This window comes from Epinephelus lanceolatus, chromosome 22 (assembly GCF_041903045.1).
Source record: "Epinephelus lanceolatus isolate andai-2023 chromosome 22, ASM4190304v1, whole genome shotgun sequence".
Classification (NCBI taxonomy): Eukaryota; Metazoa; Chordata; class Actinopteri; order Perciformes; family Serranidae; genus Epinephelus; species Epinephelus lanceolatus.
Genome location: NC_135755.1, coordinates 5,829,134 through 5,856,898, shown reverse-complemented (window position 1 = coordinate 5,856,898; position 27,765 = coordinate 5,829,134). Strand labels below are relative to the sequence as shown.

General features: G+C 43.3%; 1 protein-coding gene across 1 annotated transcript; it reads left to right on the top strand.

Annotated features, from left to right (window-relative positions):
• The first annotated feature begins 25 nt into the window (after nucleotides 1-25).
• On the top strand, nucleotides 26-27,481 carry LOC117245816 (FHF complex subunit HOOK-interacting protein 1A-like). The gene is made up of 17 exons (XM_033609361.2): nucleotides 26-559; nucleotides 6,714-6,780; nucleotides 7,347-7,584; nucleotides 8,832-9,021; nucleotides 9,100-9,321; nucleotides 11,372-11,534; nucleotides 12,744-12,855; nucleotides 18,209-18,310; nucleotides 18,853-18,996; nucleotides 20,424-20,591; nucleotides 20,692-20,771; nucleotides 21,347-21,522; nucleotides 21,598-21,709; nucleotides 22,574-23,919; nucleotides 24,459-24,637; nucleotides 24,723-24,843; nucleotides 25,341-27,481. The coding sequence occupies exons 3-17, from the start codon at nucleotides 7,483-7,485 to the stop codon at nucleotides 25,571-25,573; spliced, it is 3,450 nt and encodes a 1,149-aa protein (XP_033465252.2). The 5' UTR covers nucleotides 26-559; nucleotides 6,714-6,780; nucleotides 7,347-7,482; the 3' UTR covers nucleotides 25,574-27,481.
• Nucleotides 27,482-27,765: the final 284 nt, after the last annotated feature.

Below are 27,765 nucleotides of genomic sequence, written 5' to 3'. Positions count from 1 at the left end.
AGATGGTAATAGTGATACAAAAAAATCTGCGTAACAGTTTATATTAGAATTAAATGATTGACGAAGGATTTATTTGCAGTTTCTTTTTGTTTCTATTTAATTCTATTAGATTATAATATGTGGCTTTTTATTTGCATTTTCTTTTGAATTGAACTGGAGTTCCCTTTTGAGGTTTACACAGTAACCTGAATATATGCAGGTATTATGCATTATATGTGTGTAACATGTATGTTGTGACGGTGAAGTCTCCAGGGAATCAATGTTAAAACACTCACACAAGAGGGTTAACAGTCTGTTTACAGCAGTAAAATATCTGGGGGAGTGGCTTCCCGTCTCTATGGGCGGGGCCAGAGGGTTACCTAGCAGCCGGCAGCAGAGTGATTGACAGCTGAGCGGCTTAAAGCCTCAGGGACGGAGCAGCGTTCAGGAACGACACAAACCAGCCGCTTTATAACAACTAAACCCGGGATTTATAAACGATCTCTGGACTCTGACGGAGTTTACATCTACTTTGCTTTTGTTTATGTGGAACAAGTTGGAGAAACTGACCTTCCTCCAGGTAAGACCCGTCTGTCAGGTGCAGTTTAACCTGCACAGTAAACAATGTATAGCGTTTAATATAATAGTATATTATTTATTTATGCGGTGCAGTCATAGTCTGGTGTTTTAGAGATTAGTTTGGCAGCTGAGAGTTAAGTAGAAAATCAGAATTAAAGAGAACAAACTGCAGTGTAACTTAAACATGATAAAGAGAAAAAATAAATCAGGTTAAAGGTGGATTTATTAAAACCAATAAAATAAGAAATTAAATAAAGGACAGCAAAAACAATTTAACATAATGTGAATTCAGCAGAGCACATTAGACACGTGATAAACTTTAAGACTGAATTAGAAACATACACACAATAGAACAAAGTAGAATACCAGTGAATAAACACCTGTCTGATATAATATCTGTTGTGCTGCTGTGATGTGATGTGATGTGTCCTCTTCTGCTCGGTTCTATTGACTTTTCAGGTGTGTGTGTGTTTTGCTGAGTAACGCTGCTACACCAGTGAGGTGTGTGTGATGTAAGAAGTATTAAGAAGGTGCAGCATGCCTGTGCTCACACACTCACAGCTCGGTGACCCTCAGTGAACCTGCACACACTCTCTGAGGTGGTGCGTTCAGGGTCGGCTGTTGTTCGCAATGTGAAATTGATCCTCTCTTGCACCAGAAGTGTTCCTATTAACAGTGGCCAAATGTAACTTAGTACATTTACTCAAGGTATTTGGACTTGACCTTTCATGTTATGAACCTTAAACATTGTACTTTTTAGAAGATGAAGATGTACTTTATTATTCCCTGAGTGGAAATACAATTTTTTTCTCTTGTCATATACACACAGGCCTGAAACACACCCACATGCAACACATTCTCACTCTGACCTCGTCACATACGACGTGCAAGGTACCCTTGGTGTGTTGGTTGTTGACGTTCTGGGTCACCGTGTCAACTTCAGCCTGTTACATGCATTGTCTTCTTTCAAAATACCCTTCTGTTTTCACAGGAAATTTAACATTTACATACAGTCTCTTTCAAAATAAAAGCACTACGTCGGTACGACACCACAAATTGACGTTATTTTTCCTTCAACAACAAAAAGACGTGGTTAGGTTTAGGAAAAAACAACAGGGTTTGGCGTTAGAATCTAATGGGACACAAACACCGCTCTCTCAGGTGAAAGTCCCATCCGCCCCCGTCGGACTTTCGTCACCTTAACTTTGGTTCTTGTCCCGCCACGTTTCCCCCTAACGCTGCCAGATCCTGTTAAACTACACTAACAGCAACCATGCCGTCATTAAAGGATGCCTTTTTTCGTTGGTTTCTGACGCCGCAAGTCACTGCCCAAGCATTGGATTTCGACGATTTCGGAGATATGTACATGCATTAAATGGAGTAGTGTCAGAGCGAGGGGGTAATTTTTAGGGATGCTGCGATCCAACTTTTTCACTTTCGATCCAATACCGACACCACAGCCCTACTACCGATCCGATACGGATCCGATACCAACACATAGTTCTATCTCTCTGTTCTGACCAATAGGTTCACTTTTTTTAGTACTTATTATGTAATGTGGAATAATAGAAAAGGCTTGATCAAGTGCTATTACTCAAAATGAGAATAACATACTTCCCGACATGAATAGTCCACAACAGTAGGTTATTATGACAAAACTTGAGCCATTTATTAGATATTTAAATTTTTACACGTTTATACGTTTAATACACGTTTTGCATTCGGCCGTTCCGTCTTTTTCGCTTTTCAGAAGGAAGTACTGCCACACCGCTGACATTTTTTTCAACTATCCACGCTGTTTTTCACCCGGTTGTTGTTATCATGTGACCTCCCCCTCCCGCTCTCCTCTCTTCTTCGTGTGTTACAATGAAGTGCTGGAAATAAAAGCTGGAGCGGATTTGTGGAATGGAGTGCTAGTATCACACTTTTCCCCTGCGGTGTGATCCGATCCGATCCACATTTTTTGGCTGGATCGCAGCATATTTTTGTTCCGCGATCCGGATCGCAGCATCCCTAGTAATTTTTTGCTCAGGGACTCCTTGTAGGTGCCCAGGAGGCAACCTGGTTCCTCTCCAGTTACCAGTCCACACTCCTACTTTGTCCAGGTGGGGACTTGAGCCGGTGACCCTTCGGTTCCCAACCCACGTCCCCATGGAGGACGTGGGTTCAGTGTTGAGTGAGAGGGCTGCGGTGTAACCACTCGGGGCATGTTCACACTGAATGTACGTCCACTAAAAGTGTTTGTTTTTGCCACTGACAGGCTTAGATTGTTATTATGAGTGTCTGACAGCATTATGGAAATGATCCCTACAGAGATAGACCTGTCTGTTAAAGAGTAAGATCATTTTTGTTTAACTAGAAACAGCCCTGACATCACCATCACCAACTTAAATAAATAGTAATTATAGTGTGTATAGAGGCAGCATATTTTCACATCTAACTGGATGAATTAAGGGTTAATTTCAACCACTCCAGAGTTGGTGATTGTTGGGACAGTGGAAAGACCAAGACGTATTTTTATGAGTTTTATTTTGTTTCATACTTTATATGAAGTTTGTTTTACTATGATAAAATTACTATTTATTAAGATTTTGGGGCTGTTTTTGGTGAAAGAAAAGGTCTTTTTCTGTCGGGATCCTTTCCACAATGTTGTCAGACACTGAAAATAACAATCCGAGCCTGTCAGTGACAAAACAAACACTTTTAGTAGACGTACATTGACAGCGCATATTGCCCCTGAGTGGTTAGCGCTGCTGTCTCGTTCAATACTCGGCCAGTTTCAAAACTTCTTGTTCCCATTACACAGAGATCGCATTATAGGGCCGATAAGAAGTCCTTTCTTTATGCTTCCTTTGCATTTGTACACAGAACCTAATGATGGCAGCATCATGCGACTCAAGTGTGTAATTATACACCTCACCACATTGGCTTCTAGTATGACATGCAACATATGTATCAGTAGGGCTTTCTAAACAGTAACAATGGCATAACATGGCAATAACAATCATTTACTGTCCCGGTTATACAGCGGCTGATTTCATCTTCTGCTTAGAGGGGAAGGAGTTCACCGTTTTACCAGTTTGCGGACATTTACAGCCGCTGTTCTTCTTTGAGTTAGTCGCTAATTGCTAACAGCTACTGTTTAAATCTCATGTGGTGGGTCACGTGGGTGTGTCACACCCCTCCCGCCTATGATCCCAAACTGCAGACTGTGCTGTTTATACAGACATCGTTTTGGCGCTGTTATGACCTCCAGTGGTGGATTAAAGGCAAGACCGGGTCCAGTTTATAAACTACTGAATTTGCCCACTTTTCTAATATGGTTGACAATAAAGTAACTTTAACTATAAGAGATCAGAAAATAATGCTGTAAGTTGAACTCAGTGATTAACTGAAAAATTAATTAATTAAAAAAAGGTTTCAAATGCACTGACAAATCCCCTTTTGGTAAGAAGACATGCACCTTTTTAGAAACTGTAAACGTAGAGTTTTCGGTGAGAAACAAACAGCTGTGGTGGCTCACAGTGACGACCTTGAATGCAACAGCTGCTGTCGATGAAGGAGATTAACACGTGTGTGTGAGAACATGTTTATATTTGTTCTCTAGAGATAAATTTGTTTGTCTCACAACTTGGAGAATCTGTGAGAATGCAGCAGATCCTCGAGTGGCAGAATACACAGACTGTCCTGTGAGTGAAAGGTCGCAGGTTTGATCATGTGATCAGACTGCTGAGGTGAACAAAGACCTGTTTCATTATCGTAATTAATTTCAAGCTCGATCAGCTTAGTGCATGAAAACGTGAAGTGAATTTAAAAAAAGCAGGACAGAAAATCTGAATCTGAACACCTCGGGTCACTGTGTGTGTGTGTGTGTGTGTGTGTGTGTGTGTGTGTGTATTTAATCCTTAGTTTGTGTGTGTGTGATGGCATGTGACTGTCTGAGTTTAAAGGACACACACACACTCACACAGTGGTGGTTTGGGATTAAACATCACGGTCTCATCTCAGATTACTTCTCTTTTCTCTCTTTCACACACACACGTTTGTCTTTCTACCAGGGGAAACTGACATTATGACATGAGACACTGAATTTGATGGATTTACTGTTAATTAGACCACAAATGAGACCAGAATTAGCAAGCTAGCACAGCCCGAGGACCGTTTCCATTTCCATCAAGCAGTTCAGTGAGGTGCGCTTTTTTTCTCTTTCCACTGTGAAAAGTTGTGGATGGTACCAATGGAACCGTTCTGTACCGTCCCCATGTTTGGTCCCCCCTCTGTTGGGGTACCTAGCACACAGATCTGGTACTAAAAGGTGGAGCTGTGAACACTGCAGTCTGATTGGTCAGTAGAGGATGGTCACTCTGCTCAGGGCTGAGTTGTGTCTGGTTTTGAGGCTCATGTAACCACTGTTCATACTGTGGAGAGTTTTATTAGTAAACTGTAACTATAGCCCTTTTTAAACAGGAGTTGTGCAAATTTGCAGGAAAGCCCAATCAGTCTTTTTTCAGTATTAGCAGTATAAAAACAAAATCGGGGAGTGCAGCAAAATGCCGCCTACCTACTTTTGTTTATACAGAATGCGCCTTTTTCGGGGCAATGGGGGGCGTGAGCAAGTAACAAAACGTGTAGCTCAACGTGTGCCGTAAACAGTGACGTGGGAGGGAAGCTGCAGCTGGTCAGTCCTTCAGTGATTCTCTCATAAGTCGGCCCGTCCTTCACCGTCACCGTCATCTGACGGTTAATGACCTCTTCGTTTGCGAGGACAAGGAGGGCGCGCAATTCCTTGTCTCCCCAGTTGCTCATCTTTACAGTGTCTGTCAGGTTTGTGTTTCCCTCTTGCTACTAGCTGCTCGCTAATTCCTGCTATCAGCTGTTTCCTGTTTATCCACCGCCAGTGGCTCGCACGTGCAGCGTCATCAACAGCTCCTCCCACAAGTCATCAACAGCCCCTCCCGTGGCAGAAGGCCGCCTCGGTCGTTTTAAACCAAAAGGGTCCCGCCAATATGACTACCCTATGATGCGGAATAATTGGGCACCTCCGATCAACTCGCCAATCCGGCTCTGTGTGTCTGAACATTCGCAGCTTGCCGGCAAAACGGCCCAACATTCGGCGAAAATCTGGCAGTGTAAAAGGGGCTTATAAAATGAAAGGATGTTTTGCTGCCTCTCACAGCAGCTGGAGTCTGAGAAAAAATAACTTCATTCACTGGGCCGACTGCCGGCGACTTTTAAGGTGGAACGTTAACTTGTAATGTTACTCAATGCATGAGGTGACGACGTGAATCCATCAGCACATCTTAAATTTCACTGTGACAACTTTGACCATCACTTTAGTTTTTATGTGACAGACACTTTTAGTAATGAGTGGATCTTCAATTCAAGTGTTTATATAAATTAATTTCAGCCGGGTTATATGAACTCCATATATTCTAATCCTCACTCGGAGAAAAAAAAAAAGCGTCGTAGAGTGTTGTTCCTGTGGGCTACAGCAACACTAAACCCCTGAGCTTGCCTGAGAAGGACTAAATGCACAAAGCTGCTATTTTTAAATATCCCATGGAGAGAGACTCTCACTGCAGCCTGTTCTATTTTGTTCTGAAAATGTCGGCGTGCAGCCTCGTTCTGTGGACGATAAACCAGGTACTGATGAGGAAATACAGTGAGTGCTGGACAGAGCAGTGAGTGACAACAACCCCGCCCACATTTAAGAGGACTGTCTGCGGTGGAAAGGGTCCATGTCTGAGGGTTACTGTTGGTTCCAAAGGTACCATACTGAAAGTGTTTGGTGGAAACAGGGCTAAACAGGCCTTTGAAGAATCTGTCCCAAAGTGAAGCACGGCCAAATTGTCCTCAATTTCCAAAAATGTCCTCACTCCCAAGGTCCATCACTCAAAGTCCTCTACAGACGCACACGTGCACGCACGCCTACCCTGTAATGACAACTGGATGCTCCAAACAGGAAATTGGACCAAAATCCAACTGTTTGCCCTGCACACACTCACACAAACACACACACACACACACACACACACACACACACACACACACACACACACACAGATTAAGAGCCCAGATGGTGAAGGATGGATTTGTAAACTGTGTGCGTGCGTGTCAGACAACCTTTCACTCATATATTTCTCTCTCTGTCTCAGGACAGCAGACAGCAGGCTCGTTGGTCCAGGTCGTCCCTCCAGCAGCAGCAGCAGCAGCAGCACAGAGGTAGGTCCACTCGAACACTGCAATGGTGGTTTCTTGGAGAGCACCATGGGAATTCGTGGAATGTCCCGGGAACGCCCTGGGTGGGACTCGGGACGCGTTCCCATTTTTCCTGTTTGATTGTTGCCGCTGACGACCCTCACTTCCTGTTCTGGGCCTTGTTAGTTTTGGGACAGAGAGAGAAACACAAAGATGTGAGGACAGAGGAAGAGACAGTATGTCTCTCTGATGTTCGTAGCATTATCAGAATACAGCATGACAATCAGCTGGTCATTGATTGGTTATGTATTGATCCCAAGTATATCTCTGTATCTCTGTTCACTGACATCCTGCTGGGGATTAATAGTGTGTCAGACGTCAAACACTCATGTAGAGGTCCACTTTTCCTGCCACTTTGCAGAAGAAAAACGCATCAGTAACAAACCCAACTGATGTGATACAATCATAGTGTGAGGTGAGATGATGTTATTTAGGGGATCTGTTTATTTTTAATGCATTAGTGTGTTGGGAACCACTGGACTAGAGGAATAATAAAAAATATCCACTCTCTCCACCTCCACCTCTCACAGGCCAGCAGCTGCCTGCCAAGCCCAGGGAAAGAGCCTGATCCTGGGCCAAGAGAGCCAGCTAATGCCCGCCCCTGGTCCAGCCACCATCCCACACACTGAGCTGGAACATGCTATAGTCACCTGACTGCCAGGCAAAATGATGGCCTCGGTGGTTGTCGGGGGCAACCGGAAGAAGTTGACGCTGAGAGGGGTGGACCCCGAGACATGCATGATTGTGTTTAAGAACCACTGGGCACAGGTGACCACCTCAGCTACTAATCAATCAACTGATCAATCAATCGATTGTCAGGCTGTTGTTTTGTCTCCTCTGTCTCAGTCTGTCCTGTTTTCCTCATAATGGCTGGTAGACAAAGTGTGTGATTGTGTGTGTGTTACTGACCCAGACTCTGGCCCTTAAACACAGGATCCATTTAGAGACAAATCTCTCTCTACGTCCGCCAAGAAAACCCACACACACTCTACGTCTGTGTGTGTACAAATGTATTGTGTGTGTGTGTGTGTGTGTGTAGTCCTTGTCTGAAGCAGCTGAGGTCAAAGGTTAACACAAGTCCAGACAGTGAATTACATTCTTCTCTGTCTCCCTCTTTTCATTCGTCCTCCTCTGTTCATCCCTCCCACAGCGATGTGTTGTCTACTGTATCTGTACGTTTCTTATAATGATGAATTATTCTGTGCTGTTTATCCTCCTGAGATCCTAATTTTTGTTTGGAATACATTTTTGAATTTCTCCTCGCTATTTGGGATCAGTAGGAGTATAAAAAACGAATCACTGTCAATGATAATAAAGTCCCAGTGTCTTCAAACGAGTCCTTCCTAATTAATGGCGTCTTAGCTTGTTACTGTTGCTAAAATTGCCCACATTTGTTGCCATATCAAACTACAAACATAATTAATCTTAAATAAACAAGTTTCAACCATTAAATGTGATCAAGATTTGGACCTTGTCCACTTTGTGTCGAGATCGGCTGCAGACTGACTTGGCAGAGATGGCTGCCATCTTTTTTACATGGATTGATGTATTGTTCTCTTACGACCACTAGATGGCACAAGAAGTGTCTGCGAAGGAGGACAACAGGTCTGAGTTAAGCAAGATGGGGCAAGGTTACGAAAGTTAAGTGCTGTCTTGGTGGTTTGTGCCCTTGCATAGCTTGGCTGTTGTGGTCCGTCATACTACCGTTGCCAAAATGTGCGCACCTTGTCTACGTCATCATTGTTTACAAACTGTAAAAGGATCTATACTGCGAAAATACAGCACATTGCTTATTGAATTACAAAATGAAAGGAAATTATTTGCAAAGGATGTTCCCATTACACTTTGTTACATTTACTTTTGATAGATCCACAAACTTTCCTTTCTCTATCCATACAACTTTTTTTGCAAAATTTGCACTCTAGCGTTAGCGCTCTTTTTTGTGTGTGGATAAAAGCAGGTAGATAAAAACTCACTTAATGTTGAGGATGTCTCTAACGTCTCTTTCTCTGCAGGTAGTAAAGATCCTGGAGAAACATGAGCCAGGTCGTAGCAGCACCGGTGCGTTGAGCTTCCTCTCGGGTCATGCTAGCAGCAGCTCCGGAGTGTTACGCCTCGGCCCCATTCCGGCTGACGAGGCCAGCGCTGTCCAGAACTATGTGGAACACATGCTCTTCCTGCTGATGGAGGAAGAGGCTGGGCAAGGTAAGAAAAACAAACAAAAAAAGGTTTCATCATGCCTCTGCTTTGTCTTCTATCCGGACTCACGCCTGTTGCATACAGGAGGAGCGATGGGTCCCATCCTGGAGTTTGTGGTTCTGGAGGGTGTGATGGAGAGGCTGTTTCTGTGGAGCCTGAGGAGACAGTTTACTGAAGACATGAAGCTTGAGCAGCTCAGGATGTACCAGATGCTTCTATCTCAGGCCAGGCAGCCTCTGCTGCACCATAAACCAGTTCTACGACCGCTCATGATGCTGCTGGCCTCCTGTGCTGGAGCTGGAACTGGTGAGTTGGTGCACAAAGGACATTTGGGGGGAAGACGCGCTTTCTTGATGAGTGTTAGATGAGAAGATTGATACCACACCCAAAACCTGTTCATTAAATATGATGTTGGAGCAAGCAGCTGGTTAGCATAGCTTAGCACAAAGACTGGAATCAGGGCTAAACGGTTAGCCTGAGTAATGCATTATATTTCATTTATTTAATCTGTGCTAACACCAATGTATAGAAATTTTACATGGAGTCAGACTTTTTCTCAGTCGGGAGCACTGACTTCCTGGAGTCTTGTCTTTACCATGAGCTTACCAAACAACCAATGCAGACTTCAAAAACATGTAAAACTATTGTCTTGCTGTTGTTCAGAGCAGTCATAGTCTTAAAGTCTCATAAATAAAAGAACTCTACAGGACAATAAAGGACCTGTCAATGCGAACACCTTGCAGACTGCAGTTCCTCTAATGGCCACTTGAGGCTGGCTCCAAGAGCGAGTCATAGACTTCCATAATGAAAATGCTCAACTTTACAGCAGAAATAAACATGTTTACAGCCTGGTACAAACATTTTTTTGTCTTATAGCTATTTTCAACATACATGACAACTGTACGCAAATTTTTGAATTCTAGGACGGTCAAGGAATGACCCGCCTTACGCACCTTATAATTGTCTCGCACTTGTTGTCTTCGTTGGTTTGGTTGATCAGGTTTAGACAATAGAAGTGAGACTTGTCGGGGTTAGGGTAAGAATGTAAGGGTAAACCAATCAAAGGCAGAGAAAGGCAAAGAAGCGCAGAGTAAGGCATGCCATTCATTTTCTATCCTCAGATTCGTGAATTCTCCAACTGTATGGGGGGGGTACATTTTTATATAACTCACCCATTTATATTTTATTAAGCTTAAAGTTATGCATAGTAAAGGATTGGGCCACTGGAGCGACAGACTATCTGCTAGACGTCAGCATTCCCTGTGAGTCGGATTCACCCCTCACTCCTCAACAGCTCCAACCTTTCATACAAATATGGTCGTCAAAACGGGAGTCCACAACCCAGTGGGTACCGGATTTTAGGATTTTTGCAGTATAGACCCTGTTACAGTTTGTAAACAATGATGACAGACAAGGTACGCATGCATTTTGGCAACTGAAGTATGGCGGACCACAACAGCTTGTCAAGTTTGGTGATGAACTTTCCACATCCACATATGACTTGCAAGGTACCCTGGGTGCATGATGATGTTCTGGGACACTGTGTCAAGTTCTGTTCTTTCAAAATACACTTCTGTTTTCACAGGAAATGTAACGTTTACATACAGTCTCTTTCAAAAAATGCACTACGATGGTTCAACACCACGAATTGATGTATTTTTTCCTTCAACAACAAAAACACATGGTTAGGTTTAGGAAAAACAACAGGGTTTGGCTTTAGAATCTTACAGGACACAAACACCAGTCTCTTGGGTGAAAGTCGGTGTTTGTTGGACCCATCCGCCACCCCTCTTACCGCCCCAGTCAGACTTTCACCGCCTTAACTTTCGTCCTTGTGGTGCCGTTATTCCCCCTGACGCCAACATGCGCTTTTAAACTATAACAGCAAGCAGCCATATATCATGCGGACATTAAAGGACAGCTTTTTTCGTTGGTTTCTGATGACCAGGCTCACAATTCTCACTTTTATGCCACCCACTGAATCTCAACCAGGAGAAGTTTTAGCTGGTTGTAATCTGCAGTCCTCACCATTAGATGCCACTAACTCTTACACTCTGCTTCAGCGTTTTGACGGTATTCCTCTTCACTTCCTGGAGACAGCTTGTTGCCACACTTAATTCTTTTAAATCTTGACTCCACTCAAAGACATGATTGTTGTGGATTTCCTTGTCGTTTGCTTAAAGTACCTAATCAGTTTACAGACACTGTGGGAGTCCAGGGGTTCCTTTACCTGTCTAATGACATCTAATAGGTTTTAAGTGTTTAATTAGGAAGTGGCTTCACATGCTGCATGTGTAGCTGGTAAGATGTTTAAACAGTTAGCTGGGTGGTTAATCACCTGTGTCTCCCCCTGCAGACTGCGGCGGTGTGGTGGAGGCGGAGCTGGTCCTCCTGTTGAACCAGCTGTGTGTCGCTCTGGTCAAAGATCCCTCAGTGCTGGAACTGTTCTTCCACACCAGTGAGGACCAGGGAGCCGCCAACTTCCTGCTGTTCTCCCTGCTCATACCATACACACACAGGTAGGTATACACAGCAACAAACATTTATGGTACACACACATTTAGGGTATGTCACACACACCATCACCATGGCAGCACAGGAGATCTAAACAATGAGGACACCCAATATTAGCATCACCAACTCAGTATCTGACCAAATGTCTCCCCTTCTGTTCCTGAGATATGATGCTGTATGAGGGCCAGAAAAGTGTTTTATGTAGAACATGATGATGTCACAGTGAATGTGACCTTTGACCTTTTGGATATGAAATGTCATCACTTCATTATTTTATCCTGTTAGACATTAGTGTGAAGTTTTGTCATAATTAGAAAATGAGTTATGAGTTATGACCAAATACATGTTTTGTGAGGTCAAAGTGACCTTGACCTTTGACCTTGGAACACAAATTACTTATTAGTTCATTCTTGAGTCCAATTAGACATTTGTGCCAAATATGAGGTTATTCCCTCAAGGCTTACTTGAGATATCACATTTACAAGAATGAGACGGACGCAGGGTCACAATGACCTTGACCTTTGCCAGCCAAAGTCTAATCAGGTCATCCTTGACTCAAAGATGACGTTTGTGCCAACTTAAAAAAAAAAAAAATCCCTCAAGGATTTTTTGTCATATGGTGTTCACGAGAATGTAACAGACAAGGTCACAGTGACCTTGACCATCAAATTCTAATCAGTACATCACTGACCCAAAGTGGATGATTGTGCCAAATTTAAAGAAATTCCTTTAAGGTGTTTTTGAGATATAATTCCATCACAATAATGAGACAGCTGGGTAAGGGTGACCTTGAGCTTTGACCACCAAGTTTTATTCAGTACATTATTGACATTAAGTGGATGTCTGTGCCAAATTTGAAAAAAATCCCGCAAAGTTTTCTCAATATATTGCTTTAACGAGAATAAGACAGACAAGGCCACAGTGCCCTTTACCACTTACCTTTGACCACTAAATTCTAATCAGCTCATCCTTGTCCCAAAGTGGATGTTTGTGCCAAATTTAAAGAAATTCCCTTGAAGTGTTTTTGCGACGTAATTCTGTCACAATAATGAGACAGATGAGGTCACAGTGACCTTGACCTTTGACCACCAAAATCTAATCAATTTGACAAAATTCTCTCAAGGCGCTCTTGCTCTCTCTTATATACAGTTATATATACATAACTGTCATCGTGGAGGCAACAACACAACCTTTATAATCTGTGTCTCCCTCAGACAGGGTTCGGTTGGTCAGCAGGCCAGAGACGCTCTGCTGCTCATCATGTCGCTGTCGGCCTCCGATGCTCGAGTCGCCCAGCACATCGCAGAGAACACGTACTTCTGTCCTGTAAGTGCACAAACACACACAGACACACACACATGAACTGAATGACAGCATGCCAAACAACATCACACCAAGGACAGATAGTTTCCATCCTTCATCACTAAACCTTGATGGTTCATTCCAAGACAACTGAGGAGACGTTGCCTCTGCTCGTCGTCTGTTGGTTTCACGGTCACGGTCTTACGTCTGCCGGAGTGTCAGCTCATCTGGGAAATGTCAAGGATTTGTTCAGGATCAGCTTCTCTCAGTAGATTTGGATCATGGAGACAAACTCATTGGATAACTGTTGCATGACGAGACGTTGATATGGTGCTAATGATGTAAACCTGAAATAAACAGGATGAGGTTTTGTAGATTGTGAGCTATTATTTTTGCCATGTTAAAACATCTTAGTGCTGTTAAGAGACTTTAAATACCTGTGACTTATACAACACAGATTAGCTGAACCAACCGTAGAACTGTGGAGAATTTAAAGGTGTGTTTCCCAAGCAGAGCTGCGAGTTTATCCCACACAGACCCCCGTTGGCCGAGCCAAACTAGGTTAATCTCCACATACCTTACAAATGCAGGCAAAGAAATGTTGTGTGTTTTCTGGGTGTATGCAAGCTGGGGAAAAAATTCACTGCTTAAAAAGTGCATGTAATGTTGGGGGTTAACAGAATAAAAGGCCTGTACAGTAAGAACCCTCTTTGATACAGTTATTTATTTTTTATGAATGAGGCGGCTGTTTAAATGAGTGGAGTTTGGTGCAGCCTCCATTCATCCGTCTCCCCACAGCATTGTAATCTCATTATCACAAGTTATGCAATAAACTAATGAGCTCATACTGCGTCCGCAGGGAGTGTTGGAGTCGCTGTGTGTGTGTGTGTGGGTGTGTGTGTGTAACAGCAAGAGAGAGAAGAGAGTTGGTTATACAGTGCAGTGGCAGTGGATTTAAAAACAAGGTGAGGAGGAGGAGGAGAGGAAGCAGCTTGGAATTGTTCAGAGGCAGAAGAAAAAGACAAAAGCAACAAATGAATACAACACCTGTCCTGTTTGGTTCGGTTCAATCAACCTCAAGTTCGTTCGCCCTCTAAGTGTGGTTAGTTTGAGCAGGTGTGAACACACCAAAACAACCAGACTGAGACCTTCTTGAAGAGGTGGTTTCGGTCCGGATCCAAAGGAACTCTGGTGCGGTTGGTTTGTGGTGAGAAGGTGTTCCGACCTGGATGTGAAGCAACTGCAGTCACATGACACATTGTTTGGGTTAAACATGAGCATGTTACAGTCCTGGAGGATTATTAATGTGCACCTCCTCCTGTACTGCCTTAATATGCACATTCAGCACATCCAATGCATCAAAACATTGTTTTCTAGTTGGAGCCGCGCCTCGTTTTCAAACTGTATGGTTTGACTAAAAAGAACAATGACAGCAATATAGTCCACGATGAGCAGCGCTAAAATCAACCTGCGTAGTTGTCCCTCCATTGTGACATTAGAAAGTGTCACATTTATCTTGCAAGTGTACTCTTCTTCAACGTTTGCTTTACTTCCTGGATTTTTCCCACATGGAAATTCTGACCAATCAAGAGCAGCTTTCTCACACAAGGCATTTGATCTGGTCCTCTTGTAAATGCTGCCGTGAGAACACGAACCAACTCTAGGCAATTATACAACTTTGGAACAACATGAGTCCCTGCCATGTTTACACGAAAACGATCCACTGAAAACAGAATAGTTTCTCATTTTCGTTTTGAACAAAGTTCCGCGTTTAGACGACAACGTTTTGATAACAATCGCCGTGCACACGGATGCGCAAAAATGACCAAAAACGTTGCAGTATACATGCCAGGCCAGTAGTTGGCGGTGTGACGCTTACGCTTCCTTCTACAGAGCGGCGATGTATAAACAAACAAAATGGCAACCGCACGAACATTTGTCTGGACGGACGACGAGGTGGAGTTGCTACAGTAAATCTACACTATGATGAGCAGCACAAGCAGAGCTTGGGAGTCGGCCATTGTTGTTGTGATGGTCGACTTTCTCGCGCATGCCTAGTGACTGGAACCGTAATGCGCATGTGCAAAAAGTCTCAGTTTTCAGAGGAACTGCATATCGCAAGTTTACATGACAATGGAGACGGTGCCGTTTCCAAAAAATTGCACTCTGGAACCTGTTCTCAAAACGTTGCGGTTTCAGGCACCCAAATGCCGCTGTCGTGTAAACAATCGGCCAAAGTTTACCATTTTTATCGTTGTCATATAAACGGGACCTCAGACCAAAGCAAGACAACTCTAGGTCTGAGAGAAGGAACCAGGAAAGATCTGGACCTTGTTTTCAGGAAAGTGCAAGTAATAAAGATAAAACAAAACACTGGAGCACCTGTGGAAAAAAAGCCTTAAAGTCAAGAAAATACTCAACATTACAACAGATAAGGAAAAATAATATAAAAGTATGAATCAAATAACAAAACCTAGAGCCAGGCACCAGTTACTCTAAGTCTGGATGCCTCTAGCTTGAGTGGTAGACGACACCTGTCGTATAAATAAAGGCAAAAGTGCACAAAAGTAATATCAAAAAGAAAGAAAGACAAAAAAGACTGTACTCTGTCACATCGGTGCTTTCAACAAAAAAACTAGCTAGGGATGTCAGCAGTTCACCGATAATTGATTAACCAATTTTTGACCAGTTACGCTTGTTGGCCTATAGATTACTTTTGCTGTTCTTCAGTTTAATGCATTACACACCAACTGGTAGGATTGGTTAACATTTCAAGTAGCTAGCTAGCATCTCCGTATTAACTCGCCGGCTGTTACTGAATATAGTAACTTCAACCACTGCTCATTTTAGAAGGATCATCGCAAGAAAGCACGCTTTGTTTAAATTATCAGACAATTGAGATTTAAGATTTCAGTGCAAACAACTGCTTCTCTGTAATTGTTGCCCATATGACAATAAATAATTTAAAACTAACTTGAAACTTGAACATAATGATAATAATTGTTTTAAAAAACAAAACATTATTTTTTTAACCTCTCTAACTCCGCCAGGACACCGACGTCCTCGCTCCACACTACGTCATCAAACCATGTGATGTTTGGTATTGCCAGATTTGGGAAGCTCTCGACTTTTCAAAAATAACATTGTTTTTCTTTTATTTCTTATGGATTTCGCACCAGAGCAGCCTAAACACACAAAGTCCAAAATCATGATGAGTGGTGACAAGTCATGTCATGCCGTTTTTCAAAGGGAAAAGTTAAAGGATCACTCGTGATCATATGTGGAGCTGTTAGCGGGCACGTAGCTGGTTTATAAAAGGTGAGATCTCACTCCTACCACTATTTTTGGCTGAGATATACCGTCTAGAAAGTGGGATCATGACTTTCACGTTTCATATGGCTTTATTTGGTGATACTTTATGGTGTGTCTGTGTCATAAACAACATCAGCTATCATAATCACACCTGATTTCAATAAGGTACAATGTTTAAAGCTGGCTGAGTGTTGTTTGATCACTGACAGTACTGTTTTGAAGCTGAGTGACTGACTTGTCATTTGGAGCTCCGTCTGGATCTTTTCATGGAAAAAACACTATAGAGTGGTCATACTTTGAGCAACCTTCTTCAAATTTGAAACAAGTGTTCATTGATAGTGTGCTTACAGCCCCACAGTGTCATTTACCTGCTCAGATGAAGCCACAGACAGTTATTCATCCTGAAACACATTTTTTATTTTATTTACCATTACTCTGTCTGTATCACCTAAAGTGTTTCTGACACTTTCACAAGAAACTTGAGAAAGTTTTCTTTCTGGCAAGACATGCATGCATGTAGTCAGAGCGGTTCAGACGCTACAGTCATTTTAATTTGGGTATGTCATTTCAGGCATTTTCGCTACAAAATGGGGGTGGAGTACAAGAGGTTTTAAGCACAGTGAATATCCAGCACAGAGCTTTTATTTTGAAGTGCTGTTTCCTCCTGTAGAGTGAGTGACTAACAGACAGCTACTTGACAGAGACAGCAAACTAGCTCAACCATCTGGCCAGATGCAAGTATGATGCTGAATGTATTCAACTGTGTGGACCTGGAACTGATGACTGAGGAGAAGTCTGGACCTCGTGGCTGGACCAGTCGGGAACCACTGGTCTGGAGATGTGCAGTTAGCGTGGCTAAAAACAGATTTAAAAAATCTGAATTACAGTAAAACAATAACAAGAAGAAAAAAAGGTAGATAATGTTACTGAAAGACAAGAAGCACCTTTTGTTTACTTGTGTCGGCCATGTTGGCTCCATCACTGCCAGCTTTTGCTTCTACTGTGTGTGTGTGTGTGTGTGTGAGAAAGATAGGAAGGGAGCAAAGACACGAAAGCGCGTGCCACCTGTGTGTGTGTGTGTGTGTGTGTGTCAGCTTTAAGCCATGTAACCACACTCTGACCTCAATCTTTATGCAGAGAGCAGATTAGTAAATCAGGGTGAGATTGGCTCGTACACAGAGAGGGATTAGCAAGTCTGCACGTGATTGGACGGTTGCCTGGTTGTTAGCGAGACTCAAGACTGCAGATGTTGTTGATGTTGTTGTTGTTTATGTTGGTTTCTCCTCCTTCTTCCCTCTTTTTTTAAAGGAGCAGTTCTGCATTATGGGAACATACACCTTAGTTGCTTTCTTACAGAGAGCAGATGGACACCACTCTAGTGTCTGTACGGTATGCAAATTTGCGAATCCTAGGATGGTGAAGGAATGGCCTGCCTTACTCTGCGTCTGATTGGCTTACCCTGACATCCTTAAACTAACCCTAACCAATCTCAGTCCTCTTGCCTAAACCTAACCAATCCAACCAACGAAGGCAATGAGTACGAGCCACTCATAGGGAGAGCAGGGTGGGTCGTTCCTTCGCCATCCCCAACTTTGCGTACAGAACATATAAGACTACAGCCTGTTAGCTTAGCTTAGCATAAAGACTGGAAATAGAGGGAAACAGCTAGCCTGGCTCAGTCCAAAGGTCACCACTACCAGCAGCTCTAAAGCCCATTAATTAACATGTTATAGCTTAATTTTTTCATTGACTGTTTCCAGTCTTTATGCTAAGCTAAGCTAACCATTTGACAGCTGTGACTTCATATTTGATGTACAGATATAAGAGTGGTATTGATCTCATCGTCTAACTCTCAAGTAAGCAAATAAATTCATTTCCTAAAGTGCTCAATGATTTTTTGCTTATTAATAAAGTGAAATTAATCAATAAAACCGATATTCTGTCCCTGTCTTCCTGCTTCATTCTCTGCTATTTATAAAATGAGCTGCACAAATCTGCCCTGGAATTTAATTTCCACAAAAGCCTGTGCGTGTTCATGCATGTGGTCGTGTGTGTGTGTTTACAGGTGCTGGCCACAGGTCTGTCTGGTTTATATTCGTCTCTTCCAGCCAGGCTGCAGGTTTACAGTGAGGACTGGCACTATCTGGACCAGGCTGACTGGCAGCAGGTAACCATGACGACCACACAGTCAGGGAGTGAGTGACCTAATGACATAATGAATGAATGGATGGATCCGTGACAGTGATGAATTCAGAATGACAGTGAGTGAAAAGACAGAACAAAGGAGGTTTTGTGTGTGAATGGAAGACAAAGTTAATGAGTGAATGAATTAACAAATCAGCCAATTTTAAAAAGTAACAACAGTCTACATCCGGATGGTCCCACCATGTCACAAAGCTCACATCATCTCAAACATGACAATGAGTTCACTGTACTCCAATGGCCTCCACAGTCACCAGATCTCAGTCCAATAGAGCACCTTTGGGATGTGCTGGAACGGGAGATTCTCATCATGGACGTGCAGCCGACAAATCTGCAGCAACTGTGTGATGTCATCATGTCAATATGGACCAAAGTCTCTGATACATTGGTTACCTTAAGCAATTTATGAACGAGTGCATGACAAAATAAAAGAATACATGAAAGACTGCCTGCATTACTGACTAAACGGTTGATGATGTCACTCTGACCTTGTGTTCGGGTCAACAGGTTCCTGCTCTTGTCCACTTCCTGCACTCACTGGACTTCTGCAGTGCCGTCACCAAGGTCGCTCACCCCTCCATCCGCTCTCAGCTGCTGGGTTACATCTACAACGGCTTCCTGGTGCCTGTCCTGGCTCCTGCTCTGCACAAGGTAGCATCTGTATTTCCTGTTGTTGCTGATGCTGAATGGATCTTGAGTAGGCTTTGTGGTGCTGACATATATTACTGTTGAAAAGTTTGTAATCTCCTGCCACCAAAGCTTGACCGGTTCCAACAAGATGTCTGAGAGGAATATTCCTTACATTTGAATGGTCTCTGATGCTTTTAGGTTGCAGAGTCTTCTTCTTTAGTCTTTTTTAGTATAAAGAATTTGTTTTGTATTGCAAAACAAAACAATTTGTATTGTGTTTCATTGTACATTTTTATAAACCATGGATATATTACATTTGTACTTTATTTTGAAGTGGTTACGTTGAAACTTTACGCTTGCTTACGTTTCAGCAACACTGTGGTTAACATGTGGTCCGGTTTAGACACATAAAACACTTGGAAATGGAAAGGGAAAGATCATGCTTTTGCATAAAACACATCAGTTTGGTGGCACAAACGGCTCACTAAAACACATCGACCTTCCGTAATACAAACACCGCTGGAGATGCAGCAACAGTTTGCTGAAACATCTAAGTTGGGTGGCACAAACACACCTAGAAATGGAGTGATTTCTCACTTAAACACACCAACATTTGGTGACACAAATTCCGCTAGAAATGCAGTGACGGCTTGCTAAAAAATACCCTAGTTTGGTAGCACAAATGCCACCGGACACGCAGTGACTGCTTGAGTAAAAACACCCATGTTTGATGGCATAAACCGCCTTGGAAATGCAGTGATGTCTAACTAAAAAACACATAAGTTTAGAGGCACAAATGCTGTTGGAAACACAGTGATGGCTTATTAAAAAACATCCATGTTCGGTGGCAAAAACGACAGCTCGCTAGAAAACACCTATGTTCAGTGGTGACAAACCTCCTTGGAAATGCAGTGACAGCTCATTAAAAAACACCCACGTTCGGTGGCAGAGATGTCGCTGGAAACACAACGATGGCTCACTAAAAAACACTCATATTCAGTTGCATCAACCCCTCTGGAAATGCAATGATGGCACATTAAAAAACACCCACATTCAGAGGCACAAATTTTGCTGGAAATGCAGTGACAGCTTGCCAAAAACACCCATGTTCGGTGGCACAAATTTTGCTGGAAACACAGTGGTGGCTTGTTAAAAAACACCCATGTTTGGTGGCACAAATGCCACTGGAAACACAGTAATGGCTGACTGAGAAACACCCATGTTTTGTGGCAAAACCCGTCCTGGAAATGCAGTGACAGCTTGCTAAAAACACCCATGTTCGGTGGCACAAATTTTGCTGGAAACACAGTGGTGGCTTGTTAAAAAACACCCATGTTTGGAGGCAAAAACTAATTCCAACGTATGTGTGTGATTCCAAAGCTTTGAACGGAAGAGTATTTTCTTATTTGATTACATTCATGTTAACATAAACATTAATGTGTGTGTAGCTGACGGTTGAGGAGGTGATGACCACCACAGCGTACCTGGATCTGTTCCTGCGCTCCATCTCTGAGCCCGCCCTCCTCCAGAGCTTCCTGTCCTTCATCCTGCTGCACACACACGACAACGTGCACATCCTGGACACACTGGTCAGCAGGGTCAACACACCTTTCCAGGTAACACGCACTCTTCTTCAGCCTGTTGTTCCATACTTTATTATTAATCTGTTGAAGATGACCTTTGATTTTTTTTTATTTTTTTTTGCGTGTCCGTTAGCTGGGTACAGTGTCGCTGGCTCTGTTCAGGACTCTGATTGGTCTCTTCTGTGAAGACGTCATGCTGCAGCTGGTGTTCAGGTCAGTCACACAAAGACTGTAGCTCCTGGAAACTAAAGCAAACATTTTTATTTTAATTAACTTGTTCGGGTCTGTTTTGTGAGCAAGTCTCTCAAACCAGAAGTCTTGTTCTGAATTCTCACAAGAGATGACATTTTCATTGTCATGGCTGAACATTTAGCTAATTTTTACAATGTGAGATATCAGAACAAGACACAAAGCAGACTGGAACAAGAGAAATGTACAGAGAAACATTTTATTTCTCTGAAGATATGCTTTCAGTAACGTTGCAAGACACTTATTATAATGATCCAAACCTGTCAGTGGCAAAAACATGCACTTAACTGGATGTAAATTGGCAGTGTGAACATGCCCTGAGTGGCTACATTTCAGCCAGTTTTACTGCTGCTATGCTGCCGACTGCAATATTGGACCAAATGACCCTTTGCTGTGTGTCACGCCTCTTTAATACATCATGAAAAGACTTCCGCAAAGGATACACCTATGCATCCTTGCTCATAACTCCTCCTCAGGCAAGCCTCCTCTCTCCTCGAGATGCATTTTAGGAATCAAGACATCCTTTGGTGTGTCCTCAGGTATCTGATTCCCTGCAGCCACCTGAGCAGGAAGCAGCGCTCCTCCTTAAAGCAGACGGACTGTTACTCCTCCAGCGCTGCCTCCTTCCTGCTCCTCCTGCCATCCTGGTGCCCTGGAAACCTCCACATTAACACCCACTCACACTCGGAGCACATCCACTGGACCAAAGGAGCAGGTCAGCACAAATGAGCAACACAAAGTAAATAATCTCTCACGTGTATCGTGCTAACTTAAATTCTCTGTCTGTCAGATCTGTCAGTATCAGACAGTGTCGGTTACCGTCGGGGTTCAGACTTTCTGATGGATGTGAACTACCTCCACTACCTCTGGGACGCCCGCCAGGCCATCGCCACGTCCCACAGGTCAGTCTCAACTTTCCTCTACGATGAAATCAGGGGGTAGACTCTGGACCAGCTTCTTTACATCATGCACAGTATCTTAGATTCTGCTAATAATGGTAATTAAGCTAAAGAAAAAATAGAAAAATGGATAGAAAAGATGGACTGAGAAAATGAATGGATAGCTGGGTCATTTAATCATAGTTTTGGACATATTTTTGGATCAGACTAACAGGGAAACAAAGCACCAAACCTTTGTGCTCCAATGGTTCAATGTTACAAAGCATTTTAGGGACATCTGCTGGGCAACTTGTGGTACTGCATTTTTAAGGGAGGCTCAAATACTGCACAATGAAAATACTATGAGCAATAAATGCTAATATTTTACAGTGGTATATTATATTATAGTATATTCATATTATATGTATTTTATTTTTAAGTGAGCTGGATTCATCCTCTGGAAAACAAAAATGTTAATTCCAAATTTCATGACGAAAAATCTCAATCCCATAGTGACAGTAGAAGAACAGTCAGGGGATCACCAAGTCAGTAGGGATCTTCCTCCGGGGAACATGAATGTTTGTACTCATTTTAATGGCAATCCATCCATAGTTGTAGAGATAATTGACAAAAAAGACAAATGTCAATTTCATGGTCGTGTTAGAGGAAGAGCTTTATGACAGTGCTAAAGGAAAATTCAGAAGATCACCAAAGTCAGTAGGATTCATCCTCCGGGGAACTTGAATATCAGTACAGAATTTCATATCAATCCATGCAACAGTTGTTGAGATATTTTAGTCTGGACTGACAGACAATCCTTACATCCTATTAAGAGATAATTTAATATGTCTGACATCTTCAGTTCTGATGAGGTTTTTTTCTCTCCAGGGCGTGTCGGCTTTGGTCGGCTCGGTATGACGGGATCGACCCACCGCCTCAAGAATACCGGTCGGACACACCAGGAGACGACATAGAAGATGAGGAGGAGATCATACGGCGAGTCAAGAGTGACTCCATCTGCTCTCTGGGCATCACTCCTCCTCCCTCTGCCCTCTCCCCCACACCCTCCTCCTCAGATACCGTCTCTACGAGCAACCAGACAGGACGAGCCAGCTCTGCGCTGGAGCTGGAGTGGGACGACATTTTCGCAGATGACGATCCCTCTTCGTCAGGGTTGATAAACACGGCACTTGCAAACGGCACCTTGGAGGTTGACAGATGCACTTCTACTACACCCTTACCTCCTCAGCACATCCAGGAAATGCGACGCACTGCGACCAAACTGGTGCACGGCTCATACGTGGAGGAGTCCGAGTTTGAGGAGGACGTTCTGGTCTACAACCTTGTCGCCCAGAGAGAAACTAAGGCCGCCACTTTGGAGCGAATCATGGCAGCGAATCGGCGGGCACGTGGGAGCATTTTAAATGGCCAACAGGTGTCGGCCACAGCGACGACAACGACAATAACAACAATGTTAACAACAACAGGGAGGACGGTAATGGAGACGGTTAACAGTATAATGTCGACAAGGAGGAGGAGCGAGGATGGAGGGAAAGAGGAAAGAAGGAGGAGTGAGGATTATTTGAAGGAGGTGAGGAGGAGGAGTGAGGACTGTGGGAAAGAGATGGGGAGAAAGAAGGAGGTTTGGGAAGATGAGATAAAGAGGATGGACGTACAAGGAGGACATCAGTTTTTCACCAACGGCTTTAATGCTAAGAATCACATCATCGACGAATGTGATGATACAGATGAAGATGGCAGGACGTTAAAACAAAACTGCAGCATGAGTGACTTCACAGCAACCGTCAATCACACACACCACAACACACAACATCCCACGCCATGTTTAGTGACTTTACCCAACGGCCACTCTGAATTTGAGCCACGTGACCATTTGGTGTCTGACGCCAAGCCTCCAAATCCGCCTGGCAACAAAGTTGCGAATAGCGATGACTTCCTGTCCCGATACCACGAGCTCATGCTCTCGTTAGGGGTGGAGCCAGACTGTGACGACATCACACATGACATCAGCGCATTCAGGAGGCGGGTCCGAGCGCTGAGGCAAAAACTGGAAGAGGAGGAGGAATTCGCTTTTGGATCCTCGTGGGATGATAGAGAGGAGGAAGAAGGAGAAGAGGAGGAGGCGATGGAAGAGGAAGAGGACATAGAGGAAGGAGAGGAGAGGAAGAGCGGCAGTAAGAAAGGAAGCAGGAGGAATGGAGTTCCATTTACAGGTGTGTGTTTTCAGGCAGGAATATGACATGAAAGTAAATTAAAAAAGCTTCACACATTCTCACTCCGACCTCGTCACATATTAAAGTTTGGTCATGGACTTTCCACGTCCACATACGACGTGCAAGGTACCCTGGGTGCGTTGGTTGTTGACGTTCTGGGACGCCATGTCAAGTTCTGCCTGTTAGATGCATAGTCTTCTTTTAAAATATACTTCCGTTTTCACTGTTAATTTAACATTTACATACAGCCCCTTTCAAACTAAATGCACTACGCCAGTACAACAACGCAAATTGATGTTTTTTTTTCTCCAACAACAAACGCACATGGTTGCTTTTCGGTAAAAAGAACAGGGTTTGGCTTTATAATCTCACAGGACATGAACACCACTCTGCCGGGTGAAAGTCTGTGTTTGTTGGACCCATCCACCACCCTGCCTTTCCCTAAATGCATTTCCATTGTGTTTCATTACACGCAACACTTCTTATTATCTCTCTTACACACATCACACACTAACCTGTAGTTTCCCATGATGCCACAGGTCCCTTCATCAGCGTCCTGTTGTCCCGGCTTGAAAACCTCCTGGAAAACACCATCGCTGTGAACCTGCTGGTGACGGGCATCCTTGCCCAGCTGGCATCGTACCCACAACCTCTCCTGAGATCTTTCCTGTTCAGCACAGACACACACAACCAGCCCAACGTACGCACACTGTACCAGGTAACGAACACACACATCATATATGTCTGACTCAATTGTTCCAGGCATCTAAATAATAATACTGTCCATAATTTTATTCCTGTAGGTGTTGGTGTCGGTGCATGCTCAGATCGAGCGCTACGTGGCGGGCAGACCAGACTATCCTGCCCTGGTCACTCAGGCCTGGAGGTTCTTGTTGGCTAAAGACCAAGACAGCAAGTTTAGAGGTGAATGAACACACACACTAACAAACACAGATGGTACAAACCGGTCCCACAGCTGGAGGACATAGTGCATGAAGCTGCAGGGAAGAAAACTGCACCAGTAATAGTGGCAGAGGTAGAAGTTACACCAGGAGACAGTTAGCAGTGACTCCAGGAAGTCAAGTCTGACACATCAGCCCCTGTAGAGCAGCACATTGTAGTTTTTACTCTTTGGTTTTTGTACTGATTAAACAGAGATAAGTTTGTTCATTAGTAAGCTTTATAGGTGCTGGTAAGTGGGTTTTCTTGCCTTTGGAGAAAGCCAGCTGCAGCGCTCTCACTCAATACTGGACCAAGTTCAAAAATTGTTATTTCCATTAGCCACTTAGCCACAAAAAGGTGGGAAAATAGGGTCCAGGTTCGGAAAATACCTTCATTACCCTTCTGACATTGTTTGACAAACTAGCGAGCGCTCTACATGAAGCTTACTGATGCCTTTACTTTCACATTCTGCGTCTCAGAGTGCCTCCAGTCTCAGGGCGGCGACATCATCCTGGATCCGTCTCTTCCTAACGGCTCTGTGAGGAACGCTTTGGCTTTGCCTCCTCTCAGCTACCTGCCTCCCTGCCCTCCCATCCCCTCTCAAGCCAAGAGCCGAGTGTTTGCCATCGTCCTGTTCGCCGAGTTCCTGAAAGAGCTGGCTGCCATCGCCCAGGAGCACAGCATCGCACTGGACTGCTCCGCAGAGGAGTAATGGGAGTGTCGTTGAGTTTAACGGCCCGTCTAGCTGTGAATATCTGCCTGATAAATTGCCATTGATGTGCCCGTGAGCAACTACGTAGCGAAGGAGCCCCCAGCAGGAGACTGAGGGCTTGGAGCAGTCCTGAAGACACAAGCACAAAACATGCAACTTAGATCATACTACACATGTGAATAATTTATATGGATATTACAGTAATATATTTGTATGTACAGTATGTTTGTATTCCTAGCAGCACTTGAATATTTTGAAGTTTTCCCTATTGTGAATATGGATATTTATATGTTGATGAAAATGATTTGAAAGAGATTATTTTGGAGATAAATCAAGCTTTCTATATATCTGTGGGATCAGTGCAAAAAGTTTTCTACACTGTTTACTGAAATCTTTGCAGTTATTTCTTCATTTGGAAAAAATGTTGGTTATTTAAGAGTTTTATTGTTATTTAGGTTTATTTAAAAAATACCTTATTGTGGCAATCCTACTCAGGAGGGGAAACTTGACGCATAAACTAGGGTAAAAATAAAACTAACCTCACCTGAACACATTAAAGTGACTTTATATCAGTTTTGCTAACCATTTAACAACACGAAAAATAACTTTACTTTAGGCACGCTAGCTAGCCTGCGCGACAGTAAGCTGCTAGCTAGCTGTTTGGGCTAAAGGTTTGTACATTCAATTTAAAAGTCCAGTGTGCAGGATTGAAGAGCATGTGTCGGGCCGCACTTCCCCTTGCCATAAAATAACCCAGGTATGAGTCCTGAAACCTGGAAATGGATTAGCATTTTAGCACTCCATTTTAGCAACCCAGTCTCACTCTGAAGTTGTCGAAATCTGGCACTTGGGCAGTGGCACGAAAAATGGCATGACGTGCTGCCTATCGCCATTATAGTTTATAGCACTTGGTGGCGTCAGGGGGGAAACGCAGTGGGACAAGAAAGAAAGTTAAGGCAGTGCAAGTCCAAGGTGGGAGGGGTGGTGGATGCGTTGATTACCTGGGAGGGCGGTGCTCACGTCCTGTAAGAATATAAAGCCAAATCCTGTTGTTTTTTCCTAAACCTAACCACGCGCATTAGTTGTTGGAGGGAAAAAAATAACGTCAATTTGTGGTGTTGTACTGACGTAGTGCTTTTATTTTGAAAGAAACTGCATGCAAATGTTAAATTTCCTGTGAAAACATAAGTGTATTTTGAAAGAAGACAATGCATGTAACAAGCGGAACTTGACACGGTGTCCCAGAGCATCAACAACCAACGCACCCAGGGTACCTTGCGTGTCGTCAAACGTCAAAATGTGACGAGGTCAGAGTGAGAATGTGTTGGTTTTCCTGTCATGTCTTCATCTACACACACAAACACACACACACGGACAAAGCCTTACTTAACCGACAGAGATTTTAGTGCAAGATGCAAAAATGAAATGATTTGCTTCTCTCATTTGCACTTCTGTCTTTGTGCATTTTGTTGTTTTCAAAGTGTGTGATTTATGTGAAGAAATGTCTTTAATTTTTGTCCTTTTTCACCTGAGAAAAAGTGAAATTATTTGCTGTCATGCTCCTTTGGTGTTCACTTATGCTGCGTTCAGGTCAAGTAGGGGGAAAAAAGTACATGACTACGTGACTTCAAACGCATCTAAACTCAAGAAAACATCCAAATTACAGGAAATGCTTCTGCCTGTTTGATGTGAACGCAGCATACACCCTACCAGCCTCCCTTCAAAATAAAAGCTGTGTTACCATGGAGACACAATGGGATAGACAGCGGTGCAGCTCTTGGCTCAACTTGCTGTGCGTTGATACTACCACCTGCTGGTGAACCACTGCTCTTTTCTTTTTACTGTCTGGTCTCTGTTTTTGGAATAAATTATTGCCAAATGACATGAAAATAATAAAACTGATTATCACAATCTTGTTTTTCAAAAAGCCCAAAAAGTATCTTGCAGGTTTTGTGTGTTTATTTCTGCCATTATTTGTATGACACAGTAATTTAAAGGGTCCTAAATGTACTTGGAAGGTATCAATGGTCCAAACGTGGCAGTTCAGCACTCCTGAAACCTGCTGATGACTTTCCTTACAATTAGACATTTACTCAAGTACTGCACTTCAGTACTGGCGCAGCACCATCTCATCGAGGTACAGTCAAGTACGACATGTGTGCTGATGTGAAAAACAGTCTGCATCTCAGCAA